The sequence below is a fragment of the Anolis carolinensis genome, chromosome 3 (genome assembly GCF_035594765.1).
Source record: "Anolis carolinensis isolate JA03-04 chromosome 3, rAnoCar3.1.pri, whole genome shotgun sequence".
Taxonomy (NCBI): Eukaryota; Metazoa; Chordata; class Lepidosauria; order Squamata; family Dactyloidae; genus Anolis; species Anolis carolinensis.
This window is the reverse complement of record NC_085843.1, coordinates 188,980,991-189,002,857: the sequence shown is the minus strand read 5'-3', so window position 1 is coordinate 189,002,857 and position 21,867 is coordinate 188,980,991. Positions and strand designations below refer to the sequence as shown.

At 38.3% G+C, this 21,867-nt stretch overlaps 1 protein-coding gene across 2 annotated transcripts; it reads right to left on the bottom strand.

The window, feature by feature from the left end:
• Window positions 1–211: 211 nt before the first annotated feature.
• Window positions 212–21,577, bottom strand: mxd4 (MAX dimerization protein 4). 2 transcript variants are annotated; one of them, XM_008117723.3, is made up of 6 exons: window positions 21,302–21,573; window positions 20,923–21,010; window positions 18,108–18,137; window positions 15,716–15,830; window positions 7,280–7,439; window positions 212–4,127 (listed from the first exon to the last, which is right to left on the bottom strand). In XM_008117723.3, exons 1-6 carry the CDS (start codon window positions 21,363–21,365, stop codon window positions 3,985–3,987), a joined length of 600 nt encoding a protein of 199 aa, XP_008115930.2. In that variant the 5' UTR covers window positions 21,366–21,573; the 3' UTR covers window positions 212–3,984. The 2 variants fall into 2 exon arrangements, with proteins under 2 accessions (XP_008115930.2, XP_008115931.2); XM_008117724.3 differs by lacking the exon at window positions 18,108–18,137 and having other exon boundaries at window positions 21,302–21,577.
• Between the last annotated feature and the right edge of the window lie 290 nt (window positions 21,578–21,867).

The following is a 21,867-nucleotide window of genomic DNA, read 5'->3' as shown; positions in this document are numbered from 1 at the left end:
AAACCTCCCCATACCTTGTTCTAATCACGCAATAAATATTAACAATGCACACTTAATTTTACACAATTCTATGTAGAAAGAAATGTGCCAATATGTTCTATGAACCAAGTTTTTACTAAAAGCATTTAAATCATTCCTCATACTGGAGGTGCGCTGAAGTAGTTACTACAATTATTCAACAAGTGAAAATAAGATTACTGGAAGATCAAGATACTGGCATAATCTTTATTGAAAATATAAAAGATCTACAAAAGCCACCGTGAGCCAGTATGGAAGGTTCGTCGAAGTATATACATTCATTTTACAAACACAAATGTTAGAGTGGCATAAGGTCAACAATGTTAATCATTAATTTTTTCCTAGATTTTTAAAAAAATGTTTTATGCAAGAGCTGCTTTTATGAAAGAAAACATTTCACAGCCATTAGTAAATGCATTATACTCTAAAGTAAAGCAATGATACAAGTAGGCCGTTTGACCCACTTTACTGAAGTAAAACATCTAAAATGATTTTAAAATTAAAATACATGAAATAAAAATACTGCTTATCAGTTACACACAATACTTATATTGCTAATGTACCTTTCCCAACAAGAACATTTGAAATATACATGTGTAACATGTCAAAACAGCGCAAAAGAGAGCTATAAATTTGAAATCATGCTGCCAGGGTTTGTAGCATTGCCACTCTTCCCACAGCTAAAGAAGGGATGGCTACAAAAATAATTATATTTTAAAGCATATCCTTGATGGCAAGTTCTAGGCTACTGGGGAACAAATCACCAAGGGTTATAAGTTGCCAAAAATATAGCTAGCATTTATTTTTTGTGTTTTGAACACAAGGGAAAATTATATATATATATATATATATATATATATATATATATATATATATATATTATACATACACACACACACACACACACACACGTACACTAAGTATTTAGGAAACAACGAAGTGTTAGTTGTCTCCATCTTGTTGATATGTTGTAATTCATTAATTAGTTCAATACTAAAAACTGGAATCTTGAATTTCACAAGGCACTGTCCTGATTCTGCAAGCTCCTCTTCCTGAAATATTAATTTGAATAGACTCATTTTCTGCATACATGGATTGGATCCCACTATTTATCAGTTTAGGCAATTTCAAGGTCATTGCCAGTTCCAACCCCCTGGTTGGCACTGTAAGATAATGACAGCATGGTAACAACTGGGAGGGAAAATCACTTTTGGTTGCTGAAAAAACTAACTCTACTGTAAAATAAGGTTCATGGGGAACATATAGGTTGTTTCTGAGGACAGCTGGTGCAGACATGTGTGTATGTGTGTGTTTGGGGAAGAAGAATGAGTGTGTGTTTTCACTAGTGGAATTCAGTGGTCACCGAAAAGATATGGATTAATATCTGATGGCAAGAAACGTTTGACAGTTTTGAATATGTTACTTTGGAGTGTGATAGGGTCTCTGTCTTTGGAGATTTTTAAGCAGACTGGGTGGTCATCTAGAGGGAGTGCTTTGATTGTGCTTTTCCTACACAACAGGGGGTGATCTAGATGGTCTTTGTGGTCTCTTCCAACTCTATGATTCTATGATTTCCTTCTATGATTTAAAACATGGATTTCAAGAGCAAAAAACATCCCTGAATTAATACTGTACTTCAAAAAAACAGCACACGGGGACTATTAGTTCCCCTCTCATTAAAGGAACAGAATAAAATTACAGTATGTCCTTCATATAAGGCAAGCTGATACCATTAAACCATTCCAACTGAGGCTTCTGAAATAGCAAAACATATATTTTAAACAAAGACAAAAAGAGAAATATATAAAATATTTACCAAGGCACAATATGAGTAAAGTGAGGAGTACCTGAGACTCTGGTCTAAGTTTATATGTTCCCTGTAAGTAAATGAGAATAGTTAAAAATATATTTACAGGAAATACATACTTTGTCTAAACAGTACATAGATTTTTTTTCAATTTTTAAAAAAGTCCATCATGGTAGTAATGTAAAGATGGTCCATTTTTAAATTTCAGGAGTTCAAACACTAATGATTTTACTAAAAGTGTATTCAAATATACCTTTGTAATATTGCTAAAACCAGGATAATTACATTTGAAACATTTTAATCAATATTAAATAAACGATACTATTTTACAGCTTTTTTTGTTTCTGGTATGGAAATCAAATTGCAACTATAGCATATAAAACAAAAATGTTTAGTGTGCATACTGAAATGTGATACCACTTCCATTTCAGTGTACTGGCAGCTGTAGATAGGAATAAAACAGTTTTCGTTATCAATCTGTAGGTTACGTGTGTTTTCAATAATGTATAATCTCCATTTTAACAAGACTTATTTCTGTTGATAGTTTCTAGTTAAAATGAAAGGAGGCAGTGAGTGGTTGTTTAGGCAATTCCAATGAATTGGGGCAGAAAATGTTACTAATTGAGCATAAACTCTGGGCCAAAGGCACATTTACACTGACCACTTAATGTAGTTTGAAACAGTTTGACAGTGCAATGTTTAGATGATGCACAGTGCAAACACATGCAGCAATGTGGATTAGACCTTTAAACCGGGATAAGCAACATTGGGGGTATACCAAAATAGAGCCCATAATGCACATCAATGCACCAAAGTGAAACTAGATTGCATGTAGAAACTGATTAAGAGACAGGTGCTCTGGTGATCCATACATACGCATTGTGGCAGTAGGGGATGGTGGAAAAAACCCCATCATGATTTCTCCACACTAAATAAGAATAAGAGTAAGAATAAGAAGATGACGAAGATGATGACGACTCCTCTGGGACTTCCAAATTCAGACTGACAGTTTTGGAGCACAATACTCCTGACCTCATGACCGTGGAAAAATACAAAGTATGGATCGTCAATGTTGCAATCCCAGGTGACAGCAGAATTGATGAGAAGCAACTGGAAAAGCTGACATGATTTAAGGATTTAAAGATAGAACTGCAAAGACTCTGGCACAAGCCAGTCAAGGTGGTCCCGTGGTGATCAGCACATTGGGTGCAGTGCCTAAAGACCTTGGCCAGCACTTAAAAACAATCGAAGCTGACAAAATTACCATCTGACAGCTGCAAAAGGTCACCCTACTCAGATATGCAGGCATTATTCGACGATACATCACATAGTCCTAGACACTTCGGAAGTGTCTGACGTGATCCAATTCAACAGCCAGCATAGTGATCTTGTTTGCTGTGTACTAATTTTGTGGTGTATCAAATACTACTACTACTACTACTACTACTACTACTAATAATAATAATAATACTGCAGATCCTGGAAGCCTCTGTGTTGTATAAGCATCATCCAGACCTTGAAATTGGTTAAGGACTTTCTACGTAATCATCCGCAGACTGAAACTACTTCTTTCTTGGCTGATTTCATACCAACCTAAGTGGTCATTATAGATGTGCCCCAAGATGCCCAATTCAATGAAATCATGAGCAGACAGATGAACAGAACAGTGTATGTTCAACTATATCTGTAATTTTCCTTTGTTGGATTGTGATGCCTTAAGGTCTTTCTCCTTTTTGTGACACAAGGACATCTCTATCTCGTTCATTAATAGGCTTTGGGAAAGTGGTTCATGAGGGCTGAGTGTTCACTAAACCTGAGAATTTGAACTTTAATAAACTATAAATGCTGAAGGAACCAAATAAGCTTTGTTCTTATTGCATTGGGGAGACTTTAAAAAGCGCTCTATCACAACAGTTAAAAGAGTTTGAACAACGGCTACATGAAAATAGTTGAAAACAAAATCTTACTTTGCAAAATCCATGATTTGCAATTTAATATACATCATAATTCGGCGAATTCTGGACAATATATAATTTGGAGTATTGTGATAGGTAGCGGCTTTCTGGGAAAGTGGCACTCAACAACTCTGGAATTATATTACTTGTTCATTGTAAGTGCTTCCATCAAAAAGGTCCAGAGGTGAGAAGTTCAGTCAAATGCTACAGAAGTCTGGTATTTACTCTGAGGGAATATGTATAGCCACCATCACTGGAGCTGCCTTGAAAACTGTCTTCAGCATCGCTGGTACTTCCACTATTGTCCATTCCAGCTGCTGTGAATTCAATTCCTTCAATGTCTACCTCTAAATTGAAACACAGGAGACAGACATTTCAGAACAGTGAGGAAAAGCATCAAACCATAATCTTAAGTAAAATACATACAGTACTCTGCATGTGCTAAGTCAGTCATAACATACTACCTTGCATCTTTCCAACCTTTTCAGATAGAATGCTTGCCTGAAAAACCTTTGTGAGTTCATGGCTAGAGTGAGATTCAAATCAGGTAACTCCTGATTCACAGTTCAATCTCTTGGTAACACTACAGTACCTTATGCTTGTGTAGTATTTCAAAAGGCTATTAAAAAAGCAAAACATATTTTACATTTGTTCAAACACTAATTCAGTGGGGACAGAAACAGAGACAAATGCAAGACAGTTCCTTCAATAGATTCCAATTAAAATTCTGTAAATATTTTCTTATGTGCATCACGAAAAACTGTAAGTTTGGAAAGATATTCTTAAAAATTAGTATGCAAAAAAGGTAGAAAAAAGTGGATTATTTTGTGTCTTGCCAACATAAAAAATCTGCTAGCAGATTCTGTTAGCAGAGGTTCAAATCCTTGCTTTTTGCATCCAGAATCCTACATCAAATATCTAAACAGAGCTGACCCATTAAATCTATTGTAGAATGTAAAGTTAACAAATATACAAATTGTATTGGTTCACCGGGTCTCATCTAGTTGTGAGTACTAGCAGTATTCATACCTGAATATCCGAGGTGAACAACTCTTTTTGAGCCTTTTATTACCAACATAATGGTACAGTACAATGTTAGAACCTAAAGATAAACACTATATACTTTGACTAATGCGAACATTCTCTCATTGTGATTGACATCCTTCAAATTCAGAATAAAACTAAGAGGCATAAAATTGTCAATAGCTTATTATTCAAAACGTTATTCTCATTTCAGAATGGGGGTGGGAGCTAACAGAAGACTAAAAACCATATTATTTGAATTTTGCATCCTTGGAACCTGAAAATGTGAAATTAATGAATATAAGCCAGTTAATATAGTTATCATATGCTTTAATAGGGTTTCCTAAAGTTTAGCTTCAACTCATGGCAAATATCAGTTGATAAAATGAACCCTCTCTGTCCATCCCCGCTAGTTTATATAATTACTTCAGGATGGACCTGGTACTGAAAAAACAACAACAAAGCGCCCAGTGTTTTCTGTTTATACTAGTCCAAGGACTCTCAGATATTTTTAGCCATTCATTAGAAATTCAGCAGTAACAGAATTTACAAATTGGTCTGCCACCCCACTGAACTCAGTTAATCATGTCATGAGGGCACTTTTCCAGTAATAAAAATAGCATCTAAAGGAAAGTTATTCCACCTAGAGGCCATTTACGGACAACCAAAATGCACCATTTACTGGTTGCAGTAGTTCTTACAAGCAAATTTGATCCATATAACATTTTAGTTTATTGAGAGGGAAAGAAACAATTTTTTCAAAAAAAATTCTTATCTTCATTCTACTTATACTTTATATTTTTCTTAAACTGGAACTTTACTAGAAGTTGAACAGAGGGAAGAAGAACGGAAGTCACAAACTTTACCTCTTTCCTTTCCCCTTTTCACCCCCCCCCTTTTTTTTGCTGTGTATTCTTACCTTATGTGTTATGACTTTGTTACACTTAACTGTTAGATTTAAATGTTAGTAATAAAAAAATATATTTTTAAAATAACATTATTAGTTTCTTACACACTAGTCTAGTACTGAAGTAACTCTGTTATCGTGCTGTAGATGCTGGTTCACATGTTAGAGTGCACCACCCAGATCATTTGCAACCCTATAATGGTGGGCTTTAGCAATTAGTATATCAGGCATGCTTCACTGTATCTCAGAACGATGAAACTCTACCGGGAGAGAAATGTATCCTTGAGAGTGTTACTGTGTCATGCTTCTTTTTTCATTCAGAACTGGTTTCTACAAAATGGGTAAATTCCAATTCTGAAATTTTATTTTATTTCCATAAATTTCAGAAAACAGTGGGTTGCTCTGAGTTTTCTGGGCTGTATGGCCATGTTCCAGAAGCATTATCTCCTGGCGTTTCGCCCACATCTATGGCAGGCATCCTCACAGGTTGTGAGGTCTGTTGGAAAGTGGGCAAGTGGGAGAGAGAGAGAGAGAGAGAGAGAGAGAGAGAGAGAGAGAGAGAGAGAGAGAGACCTCCCTCCCTTCCTCTCCCCTCCTTCTCTCTGTGGAATGTCCAGGATGGGAGAAAGAACTCTTGTCTGTTTGAGGAAAGCGTGAATGTTGCAATTGGCCAGCTTGATTAGCATCAAACAGCCTTGCAGCTTCAAAGTCTGGCTGCTTCCTGCCTGGGGGAATCCTTTCTTGGGAGGTGTTAGCTGGTCCTGATTGTTTCCAGTCTGGAATTCCTGTTTTCTGTGTGTTGCTCTTTACATTTACTGTCCTCATTTTAGAGGGGTTTTTTTTAATACTGGAAGCCAGATTTTGTTCATTTTCATGGTTTCCTCCTTTCTGTTGAAATTGTCCACATACTTGTGGATTTCAATGGCTTTCAGAAAACAGTTTGAGATACATTAAATGTTCCTACTCTTACATTCTTGTTTCTTGGTTTTGTATGAATCAGTTTCTTTCACATCATTCACAAAGCAAACAAGAAGGCATATTAACAGCATATAAGAATTGTAACTGCATACTTATTACCATTTATTTTGAAGATTTAAAGACAGTCAACATGTGCTTTTTAAAATTGTTATCTTAAAGCATTTAACACAGCATTTCCAACATTGAAAATTCTAAAACAATATTTTGGTGGGATACTTTTTAACCCTGACAAGATATATTCCATCCAGCCAATTCCAGTCTAGACATATTTTTTTTACCAATCAAAGATTCAGCAGCAATTCAGTTATAATACCTTTAGATGCTTTTAGTTTCAGTATCTTGTACCTTTTGCTATATTTATTGCAGTTTTCCCGATGTAATCAGCCAATCTCTTCTCAAATTTCTTTTCTACTGTTTCATAAAACCTTGTTAAATTGCTATAATTTGCATTACTAACCCAGAAATACTTGCATTCCTATAACAATGTGACAATAACATTCTGATATGTTTTAGGTCTCCAAATATAATATTTCTAGACCAAGAGATCAAAATGTACATTTATTGTAATAGATAGCAGAATTTAGATACTACCTTGCTCGGAATCTGTTGATAATGTTGATCCCAGGCTGTCTGTGCGAATTCGTTCCAGGCCCTGCATGGAGAGCTGTTCCAATCTACGCTTGAGATACCTATGTTCTCGTTGTAATTGTTCTTTAATATTTAGTGCTTTTCGGTCCTGTTCTTCCAATTTCTAAAGAATTAGATTAATAAAACCCATCTATTCAATAATGAAAAGAAGCTTCTACGTGCAGGGATTTTCCCATGCATCATAAACATGCAATAAGTGTCAAACCTTTCATATGGTGGGGCTACATTGATGGCACCTTTATGGTTTACACTAAGAAAATAATTGTTAAAAAATTCTGTATCAAATACCAACTTTATCCATCCTACAATCAAGTTTACATCTAGCAACACACTTGAACATATCCGTTTCTCTAATGACCCTTTCACCACTGAATATCACAGAACTGTCACGGATGTCCACAATAAACCCACTGATGCTCATGCTTACCTGGATGGGAGATTAGGGCACTCGAAGCACATTAAAAGAAATATCTAGTTTGGCTCTAAGACACATCTGTAAAGCTAAAGATGGCTATTGTAAAAGAACTAACAACTTCAGCAACATCTACGGTACTTTAAAAGAGATACCTCCTTATATATTTGATAACATCAGGAGGGCAAACATTATTATGAGAGGAAATCTTCTACACTAAATCTGTAAGTCAAGCAACAAGCAACAATCAATTCCTTTTTCGTAGATTTTCCACCCAGCATCTCTCACCTAACTGTTGGCAATCCAAAGCACCTGCTCATCCTGCAATCTTATTTATGTGACTCTATGCTGACATATAGGATTTTCTCTGCAGTATGTGGGCAAAATTACCACAGATCTGTCTATACATTTCAGGTAACATAAATTTGCAATCCTGACTTGGGACATAGAGCAAGCCATGGTCAAGTATCTTAGTTTTGAACATAACAGCCCCTCTGACCTGTTGTTTTTTTGGCATTAGGGTGTCATCTCTTTCAGACATTTTGGGCAGAAAGGAAGGAAAATTGATCTGTAGACTTATAACCCATACACCACATGGCCTCAGTTTCCAGTATAATACCATCATCCATTACAGAATGAGGGAAACAAAGTGTTCTAAAAAAAAGCTACTGAAGAATAATGAAGCTATAAAGCTTTCCTCATGTTTTATTTTCTAGTTCTATTTATTAATTGGTTAAATATGTCCATCCTTCTGGAATCCAGGACAGACCTGGGAGTCCTGTTGGGTAGCTTTTTAATCACATAAACATCTGTATTTTATAGGCAGTGGGGAAGAGGCCTGAGGCCGAACTGTGCCTGTCCCCTGGGCTGAGTAGGTTGCTAGGAGACCAAGTGGGCAGAGTTTAGTCTTCTAAGTGGCAGCAATTGGATAAAAAACAATTATTCCTCTCTCTCTAATTAAGACTTTTTCTTTTCTTTTTGTTGTATGAATGTAGAGGCATGGATGAGGGGTTGTATTGCCAAGTTTAGTGTTTCTGGGATGTGTAGTTTTGTTGTTTTGTCCTAGGCCGATTTTTTAAAATCCTTTTATATATATAGATTATCATAGTTTTATATGGGCAAGTAGAGCAGATGAAGATTGGCATATGGCATATGTTCTGTATATTAAAAACTAGAATTGACAGGGAAAATTTATGCCACTTTGGAATCAGCAGGTTAAATATATTTAGAAAAAGGTCTAATATTTGACACACCAAGATGTTTGTTGACCAGTGACAAGAGTCAGCAAGCGGCTTGATGACAATACAGTGAGGAGTTTGGTCAAAATGAAATCCTGCCAAACTAGTTTTGTATTTCTTTTCTGATCAGGTCAGGTCACTAATTTAATAGATTCTGGAGATGTAATTTATCCTGGAATTTAGGAACGCATAGATATGGTTTCCCTTAATATTCTAATTACAAAATGAATTAAATGTGGAATAGATGGGAACATGGCTAGACAAATCCAGAATTGGTTGCAAAACTGTGTTCAAATAGTTATCATCAATGGCTGTGCTGCAAATTAAAAAGAGGCCTTATGTCAGTTCTGTCCCAGGGTTATTATTACTCTTCAACATTTTTATCAATGGATGGAGAGAATCCTTATCAAGCTGGTAGATGACACAACGTAGAGAAACTAGAAAATCGGGCAGACATTAATAAAAGGAAATGTAATTGAAACAAATGCAAAATTCTAGACTTATCCCACAAAAACCAAATAGACAGGTATAAGACAAGGGATAGAGGGCTCTGCAGCGCATGTAGAAAGGACCTTGGAGTTGATGGTAATACTAATTTAGTCGGTCTGAATACAACCAATTTTTAAGTCAAGGGAAGTAATAGCCTCTTCTATTCTGTGCTGGTCAGGCCTCATCTGGAGTACTGCATTTAGTTCTGAGATGCCTCATTTTAAGAAGGATATATCAGAACAAGTTCAGAAAAGGACAAGGTGTGTGAAGAACAAAACAAATGAAGGTAAGTTTAAAGATCTGGGCTTGTTCAATTTGGTGAACAGGGCAGGCCTGTTTTCTGCTGCCCCAAAGAATAGGACCAGGTTTAAAGGTCTGAAGTTACAAAGAGTAGATTTTGATTGCACATTAGAAAGAATTTCTTGACTGTAAGAATGTTTCAACAGTAGAATTGATTGTTGAACTTCTTCATAAAGATCTGGACAACTACATGGTGGGAATGCTTTAGCTACAGCTCCTAAACCAAACATGAGGTTGGATTCAATGATACATGGGGACCATTCCAATTCTATAATTCTAACATAAAGTAAGGAACAATGTGTTTTAAATTCTATAATGTTAAGGAACGTAACAGTCAAAACAGCTAATCAGCATATTCATACTTACTGAATTAGAAAATTAACCTTCAGGAAATTTATCAAAATAACCGAAAGTGTATTTTACAGACACTGCCATACACACAATTTTGCTTGAAATTAAAATTAGGTTCATTCTACCATATAATTCCTGCACTTTTGATTTATTGAGTTTATTATACAGCTAACTTGCTTGACTCATCCATAAGACCTGGCTAGAGACGTTTTATTTACGCTGGTTATTTCTTTATATAACACAATGCACAAAATTATGTAGTTCAACTTAAGAATGAGGGAACAGAATGCGTCTTAGAGGTGGAATGGGATTCAAAGACATCCTCAAGTTTGTTACACTACAGGTCCCAGCAATCTGGACAGCATAACTAAGAGAGAAGAATATTGGGATTTGCAGTAAAAAAAAATAGGAGGACCATATGATTTCCACTGATATTATGGATCTTTCCAGTCCTGCAATGCTAAAATCAAGTCATTGAATTCATATTTCCTTTAGTGTGAGACCAGATTTTGTTATCCGATATTTATCTGAGTATTAAAAAGAAGCAAGATATATGCAATACCAATAGAACATCTACACTTATTTAAGCTGCCATTAACTCCGTGTGCTTCCTTTAGTACAGACTAACAACTAGTTTTAACTAATGAATCCAGGATTATGTTTAATGCTACATTACTTTTCTCCTGCAGAAGGTATATATATACTACCAAGGAAGAACTTCAGTATCATATCCATAAATAAGTTCTTCACAGAGAGCTACAAAATTAATTGATACAAGTTATAAATCTTCCTCAAAACAGGGTTATATTTATCAGATGAGGGCACTGCCCCCAAATAAAAATTCTGCTGCCTAAATGATTTTTAATTCAGTCCTCTAATTTCAAGCATTGCAGAAAGTAAGACAGTGGCCTCAGTTATTAAAGGTAAAGGTTTTCCCCTGACGTTAAGTCCAGTCGTGACCGACTCTGGGGGTTGGTGCTCATCTCCATTTCTAAGCCGAAGAGCCGGCGTTGTCCGTAGACACCTCCAAGGTCATGTGGCTGGCATGACTGCATGGAGCGTTGTTACCTTCCCGCCGGAACGGTACCTATTGATCTACTCACATTTGCATGTTTTCAAACTGCTAGGTTGGCAGGAGCTGGGGCTAACAGCGGGCGCTCATTCTGCTCCCGGGATTTGAACCTGGCACCTTTTGGTCCGCAAGTTCAGCAGCTCAGCGCTTTAACGCAGTGTGCCACCAGGGGCTCCTTGCCTCAGTTATACTGATCATTTAATGCAGTTTCATCGTTTTGTTTTGGATTTACATAGGAAATGCTGGAACCAGCTTGAGGCCCTGATGGTGATTACACAACCACAGAGCACTGATGTGCATTAATGGCTTTCTTTTGCATGCTTTTACAGACGTTTGCTGTCTTGCTGCCTCAGTTTGAAGCTAGCTTTAAACTGCATTAAATATTAAGTGTAGATGGGATCACTAAAAACGATTCATACATAGAACTCTTACTTTTTCTGTGTTTGCTATGCGATGTTAACTATGTCTGTATTTTCTTCTTTAGATGCCAAAATTGGCTAATCTAAATGCTCAACTGAATTTTAAGGAATTTCTATCCTAGAAATTGGAAATTGAAGAAAGGTTTTATTGGCGGGGGAGTAGGTTTCTTATTAGCAAGACCAATGCCCTCGTCCCCCCGCCCCCCCCCCTCGGTAGCTACCCCCTCAGTCAAAAGCCTTTGAAGTATTTACTTACTTAGATAGTCATCTAAATATCACTGGCCTATTTTCAGAGGAAATTTCCAACAACAGCAATTTTTGGAAGCACAAAAATCCACAGCAGTTATGTAAAGCTTGCCTAATAAATGGGATATATAAATAAGTAACACAATGATTGTATTTTATGATGCCTCAATTATTTCAATTTTTTAGTGCAGAACTATAGATAGAAAGAAACTGTTAATATTTCCTAAAACTAAAAATGATTTCAGCTATATATTTAATTCTTCCTTTAGAAAATATGTAAGAAAAGCTTCCTAAAAAGCAGGTATATGACACATGCAAAAGCAATAATGTAGAGATCAAAAGATTGTAAACTTTCTTTTACAAGAAAACAACAACATATGAAACTAGAACAAGGATGTTCATTTTTAAATTAAAATTTACTGAGTGCATTATTATGAAACCTGCAGGTTTAACATTATCAGCAATTTGCATATCAAGTAAAAAATATGTAGTTTCAGGAAGTGCATCTAAATATAAAACAGTTTCCAGAAGAACAGTAGGAAATAGACAACTAACTAAAGAGTGTGGGGGCATTACTTGAGAAGGCTACAGAAAGAATTACTAGATTCCAAGTATAACTCAGACCACAAGTTCATTTATCTCTGTACTTTCTCTTTACCAAATGGAAACTTTGTTTTATTCCACTGGCAGCACTGTTTACATCAATTGACAGGATTTCTGCATTCTACATAGAAATGTTTTCATTTTTATCCGAGGATGCAAATAACTGAATATATGACCTATGTGCTTAAGGGTTGGGTCTACATATATTCATCTTCAACCTCACATGGGCCAAAGGCATAGATGACAATGCTATCAATGGCTAACCAGCCATAATGGCAACATGCATCCTCCATTATCAGATGAAATTTAGCTGTGAATATCAGTTGCTGGAAAAAATAAACAAACAGGAGAGAGCTGCTTCCAACAATCATTTGATGGGCCATAGTGGGGAAAAGGATGCCAGGTTAGTTAGACTTAGGTGTTCTTAGGTTCCTAGACTAATCTATCAATTCAAAATCAAAATGTTCTACTGGCACAGCACTTCTAAAGCAGTGGAAGTAACTTACTTTTAAAAATAATGGATTCCAATCTAAGCAACACAGATGTGAAAAACGAATGGGAAAGTGAATTTGGGTTCTTATAATGAAGTTACACAATGACCAGGTGCAACAGTCACTACAGGAAACAGTTCAGTAAGAAGGATGAAAAAATTAGTCTTAGCCAAGTCGATGGAGGAGTCCTTCTTGTGTCATCTCCCCCAGAGATGTAGCCAGATGGAATGAATGTTGGTAGAGACAGAGAATGACTTCATGAACCAGAATTAGAAAGGCAGTGCTGCACAGTTATGAACTTGGGAATATGTTAGTTATCAGGCTTATCTTCTGGAAATGATGGCAAGAAAAGAAATAACTATAAGACAAAGTTTTAATATGAATATGCCATTGTGGGAAGGGTAAGTTCAGTCCTGGATGCATTGGAATTTTTCACATAGGTAATGAATCAGTAGTACATTTTAAATGCACAGGTGAGCCCAGAATAATATATCCATATTTTCTCAGCCATGTTTAAGACTCAATTCAATGCTGGAACAAGGGCAAAGAGGAAAAACTACAAAGAATTTATGGAAGGAGCAAAAATTAATAAAATCTCTTGTTGTTTAGTTAGAAAAAGGAAGCACAAGAGAGGATATGACAATTCTGCTTTAATGTAGACAGGAAATACAGCATATGGGACAGTATTAAGAGAACATGGATTTCTTAACTATCCCTGAGGCAGCATTTACCAGCCAATCCCTCTGCAATGCCAGAAATAGAGCTTAATGGTGTAACGTTAGAAAATGTTGACAATTTCCTCTACCTTGGCAGCCATCTCTCCACATTGACACTGAAATACAATACCACCTGAGTTCTGCGAGTGCAACATTTTTCTGAATGAAGCAGAGAGTGTTTGAGGATTGGGATAACCAAGGTGCTTGTTTATAAAGCTATTGTCCTCCTAACCCTGTTATATGCCTGCGAAACGTGGACTGTCTACAGACGTCACACTCAACTCCTGGAACGATTCCATCAGCATTGCGCCTTTGAAAAATCCTACAAATCTCTTGGGAAGACGGGCAGACGAATGTCAGTGTGCTGGAAAAGTAAGACCACTAGAATTGAAGCAATGTTCCTACAGTATCAACTCCGCTAGACTGGCCACATTGTCCGAACGCCCGATCACCGTCTCCCAAAGCGGTTACTATACACCCAACTCAAGAGCGGAAAACGGAATGTTGGTGGACTGGAAAAGAGATTTAAAGATGGGCTTAGAAATAACCTTAAAAACTGTAGTATAGAAACCAGGAACTGGGAAGTCCTGGCCCTTGAATGCTCTAGTTGGAGGTCAGCTGTGACCAGCAGATCTGCGGAATTTGAAGGGACACAAATGGAGGGTGAAAGGGAGAAACATGCCAAGAGGAAAGTGCATCAAGCTAACCCTAACTGGGACTGTCTTCCACCAGGAAACCGATGTTCTCACTGTGAAAGAACATGTGGGTCAAGAATAGGGTTCCACAGACAACTACATATCCACCACCAGGACACTACACCTAGAAGACAATTATGCTCAGACAACAAGGGATTGCCTAAGTGAAGATAATTCACCTACTAAATAACGAAATAATTTGTCATTTAAAGTTTAGGCAAGCTGCAAGCTTTTACCCAAATTAAACTACACACTTAAACTAGAGCAATACTTGTTTGTTACAAAATAGCCTTAGCATGGGCCCATCTGCTTGAAGAATGATGAAGAGGGACAAAAAGACTTTGGTTTTCCCATTAGCAGTCTTCATGTTGAAAGAAAATACGTTCAAGTAGCAGAAAAGTTAGCCAAACAGTAAGACACAGCAACATCCAAAATCCACAAAAAAATCAATATATTCATTGGGCAACCAAAATGAAGAACACATATTTTGCAAGCTTTCAAAGCTTCACGGGCTTCTTCAACAGGCAAATATGTTAAAAAATCATATAGGAGAAAAAAAATTGAGTCACAAGCCAACATTCTGTCTCAAATGTTATTTCTATTGTCAGTTAACATGGTTGAGAGGGATCTCAATGCAGACAAAGGCCACTTTCCTTATTGGCTGTGTGAGGGTTAAACAATCACAACAAAGTGCAATAAAAGACAGTAAAAATTTCAATTCTATTAGCTGCAGAAAAAAGTTCCAAATGCTGAATTGATAAAATTCACCCACATAGTCCAAATGAAAGAGTTCTACCTTTCTTGGAGGAAAATCCTCAAATAATTAAGTTCAGTCCATTGCTTCCTCTTGTTAAAGCTCCCCCTGTCAGTACCTTCAAATCTGGGAAAGATATTCAAGGGTAGCCATTTTGGCCATGCAGCAAAATACAACAAGATCCAAAATCTACAAAATGACAATATTTTTATTAGCCAGCCAAAATGCTCCCTCTCCTGTTTTCAGGAGGATTTCTTCCCGAAACAGAAACAGAACTCAGGATTCCAAATTATAAATCCAAACAGCCCCCCTAATCTCCTGGAATCTTCCTGAAAACAGAATTGGGGCACCAAAAATTCAAAACGAAAACAGAACAAATTCACACACCCCTAAAAATCGAACTTGGCCAAGTTACATTCTCTCAGCTACAGGTTTGCAATGGCAGACCTACTTTGAATATATCTTGTAAAAAAAATCCATGCAGTTTAGGGTTGCTGTAAGTCATAAACGACCTGAAGGCACACAAAAACAACTATTTAAAAAACCAAAACAATTTCAATTCTCTTAAAAAAAAAAGCCATGCTCTCTCTTACCTTAATATGCATCTTGGCTCTTTTCAGCAGGCTGAGTGTAGTGTGTCTAGTGCTATCTGCTCCCAAAGGGACAAGTTGTTTTAACTCTTCTAGATATAGCCGGAGTTTAGCTCGTCTGAAATTATTAAAAATATTGCTACAGGTCAATAGCATACAAAATCAGTCCTGCTTTCCGGATTTTTGCAAAATGTTCATTTTAAATAGATAATATGCACCCTGTACTGGTATAAAAATGAAAATATCATAGAATCATAAAACCTTAAGAGTTGGAGAGGACTACAGATTCATCTAGTCCAGTGGTTTTCAACCTGTGGGTCCCCAGGTGTTTTGGCCTACAACTCCCAGAAATCCCAGCCAGTTTATGAGCTGTTAAAATTTCTGGGAGTTGAAAGCAAAACATATAGGGACCCACAAGTTGAGAACCACTGATCTAGTTTAATCCCCTGCCCCACAGGAATATACAACTGCATCACTCCTAAAAGATGTTCATCCAACTTCCACTGAAATATCTCCAAAGAAGGAGAGTCCACCACCTTTAAGGCAGTTAATTCCATTGTCACATAGTTCTTATAATTTTTTAAAAAAATAACAAAATGAATTTCAACCAAGAGAAATATAAGGTACTACATCTAGGCAAGAAAAATAAAAGGCACAAATATAGGATGAGTGACACCTGGCTTGAGAGCAGTGTAAAGGATCTACAGATCTTAGTAGACCACAAGCGAAACATGAGTCAACAATGTGATGAAGTAGCCAAAAAGGCTAACACAATTCTTGCCTACATCAACATGCACATAGAGTCCAGGTCAAGGGAAGTACTGACCTATTCTATTCACATTGGTCAGTCTTCATCTAGTATACCATCTCCAGTTCTGGGCAGCACAACTCAAATTTTAAAAAATAACATCAGAAACATAAACAAAGAAGTACAAATATAAAGATACAAAATAACTAAAAGGGTAAAATAAGTATCTATAGGTGTACTGTAGATTGTATCACAATATTAATACAGTAGGCTCTCAATTAACTGGCACTTATGGGGATTGCCTGAAAGTTACTATTAAAATAGGTCTAATACTATACCTCATACTTTACCAATTTTCTTCTAGATGCTATCTCTTAATATGCTTAAATGTGGCTTCTATGCCACTTATCAGATTTTCTTAAACTGGACACATATTCAAGGTGAGGTCTGACCAAGGGACACTACTGCTTTCCTTGATCTGGATTATCTAATCCTATTGAAGCAGCCTAGGGCTGCACTGAGTTTTTGGCCACTGCACCAACTGCTGACACCATCCACTTCATCACATTTACTAAATTCCACTTAGCACTACATGTAAAATCTGGGGAGCCACTGTTTTCATCACATTCGTTTGGCTTGAAGTGTAGGATAGAGCATTCTTTGTGTATTAGTGCCTCATCACTAGAGCATGGATCTACTTTAAATCTGGTTTCTAGCTCCTGCAGAATTCTGGGGTTTGTAAGTTTAGTGAGGCCCAGGACCTGTCTAGCTGATCAGGTTAAAGGTTGCTCCCTAAATTACAAGCTCCAGAATTCTGCAGGGGGCAGCAACTGAATTTAAAGTGGATCCATGCTCTAGTGTGATAAGATCCATAGTGTGTTTCTTATTCATTTTGGTGTAGTATTATTGCTTCTTACACATTTGCTTTTATTTCATTCTATTATTCTCGCACTTCAAGATAACTACTTAAAAAAACCCTATTAGAACATTTAAAAATGAGCTGGATAAAAAGAGAAAAATAGAAGTAAATAGAGATTCAAACTTAGCAAATTCTGGGAGAGGCGCACGCAGTAACTGGAAAATAACCAATATGACATTAGTCATCAAGAAAGGGTCAGATATTTACAGAGCAGTGTTTAAAAAGTGCTTGAAAATTTTAAATGTGTAATTCTTTTTTTGCTAAGACAAATACTAGTGAAGATAGTATGCAAAAGGATCTTGTAGCACCTTCAAGACTATCAGAAAGATGCTGGTAGCATAAGCTTTCCCCTCCTGTTCCTGTGTGCCACATGTTCTTGTTCCTCTTCCTTCGTCTAGAGATCATGGAACACAGGAATAAGATCTGAGTGCATTTTTTTAGCCCAAGGGATTTAATAACACACTCATATTTAGCATACTCTGCAGTATGTAATCCAATATGGCAATGCAGTCTTTTGAGAAAAAGTGTTTGGCTAAGGCATGTGAACTGTAAATTTAAGTGAACCCAATTCATACAGAGTTTTAATGGGTCCAATTTAAAACTGTCTTGATGGCACCTAGTGTGAATTATTCAAAGTACAAATGAGTTATATGGTAAGCCACGACCATGTCAGAAGACCAATATGTGTATTTTTAATGACCACATGGTTTTATTAGATGGTTACTTACCTATGTTTTTCTAGCTCATTATGTGAAGACCTAGAAAAACAGAAACCGTAATATTTCAGACTATTTGCTGTAAGAAAATTTAAGCTCCAAGTGGAATAATGTATTTTCAAATTCAATTCCTATGAAGACATTGCTTATTGAAGAGATTTAATAAAACCTTAGAATTAGCCTTGAATATGTATTAGAACATGCCGTACTGAGCTTCAGATCAGTGTCCTGAATGCATTTTGTGAATCTATATGCAGTAAATTCTGTCTGAAGTATATATTGTATTGTATTGAAACTAAATGTCTCATGTGCTAGCAAAGTCACTGCAGTGAGACTGCAACACAATATAGACTTGTGTTATAGTCTCACTGCAATGACTCTGGAATGTTCTAGATGTGGCCTTGAGTGCATCCCCATTATAGAATTAATGCAGTTTGACGCCACACTTTAACCACCTAATTCTGGGAGTTATAGTTTGGTGAACCACAAACATTATTTGACAGAGAAAGATAAAGATCTGTAAAACTGCATCTTCCATGACTGCATAGCATTGAGCCATGTAACTTACAGTGATGTCAAACTGTATTAATTCTATAGTGCAGATGCACCACTGATCTTTACATAACAGTTTTGTAAAGCATCCAGCTTATAAACCCTTGTGGGTTTTTTTAACTCAACATAGACACCACAGATGTAGTATTCTTCAGTATGAATGTAAAAAAACTGCACCTGTTCCATTTCTGCTGAGCATTTAAGTGATCAGAGGCCTCAGAGACTTGCCCCAAATGACAGGGAGTAGACAGGAACCAAATACCCTGGACTTCCTTCCTACTTCTTCTATCCCACTTCTTTCAGGCACTTTCCTACTCCGCCCAGCATGTTTGCTTTGTCACTGCTCCCTGATTACAATATTTATGCTGCCCTCCTCAGGTTAGTGGGCTCCTGAGGCTACAGTGAACACATTTTTCTAAAGTTTTATATATAGCAGAAATGTGAAGTCAAGCACAGTCAGACACACATTCTATACTTCAGTAAACTTAGGGTAAAACTGAGCATGATCCTGTACAGTAAAAGAAAGCAGTTCATGATAGATGGAAGTTTCTGAAAACCAAGATATTGAAGGCACCATTTCAAAACAGTAGGTGTCCAAAGAAACCAGAATGGGTGTCTAAGGAACTTTCAACTGAGCTATGATTTAAAATGGACATGCACAAGACTTGAAAAAAGGAAGAAATTCCCAAAGAGGAATTCAAACAAATAGCCTCTATCAGCTCCAGGTCCACGCGGGGACACGAGAGAAGCCTCCCACAAGGATAGTAAAAACATTTAAAAATCCGGGCGTCCCCTGGGCAACGTCCCTGCAGACGGCCAATTCTCTAACACCAGAAGTGACTTGCGGTTTATCAAGTTGCTCCTGACGCGAAAAAACAAATTTAACATGGAACTGTAACCCCTTTTCCAACAAAATCTGAAGTAGTGACCTTGCTATGCACCTACTTCTCCTTCAAACACAAAGAGGATCACAGCATTTCAGATCATATATACTAGCATATATCTATATTTATTTATTTCATGGGAAATGTAGTTTGAAATCAGGGGTCACCAAACTAAGACCTGTGGGCCGGATGTGGCCCTCCAAGGTATTTTCCTGCCCCTCACCCTCAGTTTTAGAGTTAGGTTCACCCAAAGTCTGAAATGTCTTGAAGATACACAACAACAATCCTAATTAACTTGACTATCTCATTGGCCAGAAGCAGGCCCACACTCCCCATTGAAATCCTGACAGGTTTATGTTGCTTAAAATTGTTTTTATTTTTAAATATTGTACTGTTCTTCCCTATATATTTTTTTGCACTACAAATAAGACATGTGCAGTGTGTATAGGAGCCCTGGTGGCGAAGTGTGTTAAAGCACTGAGCTGCTGAACTTACAGACTGAAAGGTCCCAGGTTCAAATCCCGGGAGCGGAGTGAGCGCCCGCTGTTAGCTCCAGCTTCTGCCAACCTAGCAGTTCGAAAACATGCCAATGTGAGTAGATCAATAGGTACCACTCCAGTGGGAAGGTAACAACGCTCCATGCAGTCATGCCGGCCACATGACCTTGGAGGTATCTACGGACAACGCTGGCTCTTCAGCTTAGAAATGGAGATGAGCACCAACCCCCAGAGTCAGACATGACTGGACTTAACGTCAGGGGAAACCTTTACCTTAGTGTGTATAGGAATTTGTTCATTTTTTTTTTCAAATGATAATTCAGCCCCTCAACAGTCTGAAGGATTGTGGACTGGCTTTCTGCTTAAAAAGCAACTATTTTAAATGTTGTCTTTAGCTTTTTCTACTTATACGCCTGCCCAGAACAGACAAAGTAAGCAGCACCTCCTTCCAGAGTCTCTTCCCAAGCATGCCTGAAGAGCGAGAGAGAGAGAGAGAGAGAAAGAGAGAGAGGGAGGGAGAGAGAGAAGGCAAAGCACCTAAGGCTGCTTTACCAGCTGCCACAACCCCTGAGGATGCCTGCCATAGATGTAGGGAGAAACATCAGGAGAGAATGCTTCTGGAACATGGCTATACAGCCCGGAAAACTCACAGCAACCCAGTGATCTCGGCCATGAAAGCCTTTGACAACACATTGAAACACCGGACGGGCTTGGGAAGGGAGGGCAGGAGGCTCCGCCCAGGTCTGAGTTGCTCAGAAGCGGCTGCTGCGCGCGTGGCACCGCTCCCCGGAAGCCCCGCCCCCAGGCTCGCTCGCGGGGGGAGGGGGTGTCAAGATGGCGCCTCCTCCTTCCCCACAGACACAGAGGGAGCGGGGCGCCGCGGCCGACCCTTACCGGTTGTTTGGGGATTTTCCGAACTTGGTTTTCCTGCCGGAGTGGTCGCTTTCGAAAGGCAACACCGAGGCGTAGCCGTGCTCCGCTTCTGTGAGGGAAGGAAGAACCAAACACCACATAAACTCAAGCCTTGTCTGTGCTGTTATTCACACAACACAACACAAAACGTTCCGGGAAAGGAGGAAAGCCCTCCAGGTGTTTTGGACTTCAAGTCCCACCATTCCTCACAGCCTCAGGCCCCTTCCTTTTCCCCCTCAGCCGCTGGAAAAGGAAGGGGCCTGAGGCTGTGAGGAATGGTGGGACTTGAAGTCCAAAACACCTGGAGGACCGAAGTTTGCCCATGCCTGCTTTGGACCCTTCAACCCCGGGGCGCATTCACCTCTCTCCCTCCTTTCCAAGTATTCGGCAGCTTCCAGCAGCATCAGCAAGGAATTCCACTCCATCTTCACGGAATTTCACTGGGGAAACTTGAGGGAGTTCGCGAGGAGCGGGCCTTGCAAAGTCTCTCCCAACAAATCAAGTCCTCGGTGCCATGGCTGACTGATGGACAGCTGCCCCAGCCAGTTAATCACATCCCGTGCGGGGATCCTGAGCCTGACGGAACCAATCAGATACAAGCCCAGGGTACTGAGGCTGAGAGGATGTTGACAGTTCTGGGGTCCCACCCTCTGATTGGCTGGCCACGAAGGCAACAACTTAGACGCGAAGGCTTAGCAACAGCACGTGAGAGGCCAGCCCCGGGCTCCCTGAGTGGCTGGTTGGCTGAATGCAAAGGAGGTAGTGGCGCCTGATTGGACGCGCCGGGTCTATGCAAATTAGGCTCGCTCGCTTTAAAGGGATGCTCTGAGGGAAGGAAGCGAGATTCACAGTGGAGGAAAAGCCACTCCTGAATTTGGATACACAGTGCAGGCAGTGGGCCTTCCTGGAGAATAGGCCAAAATGCTT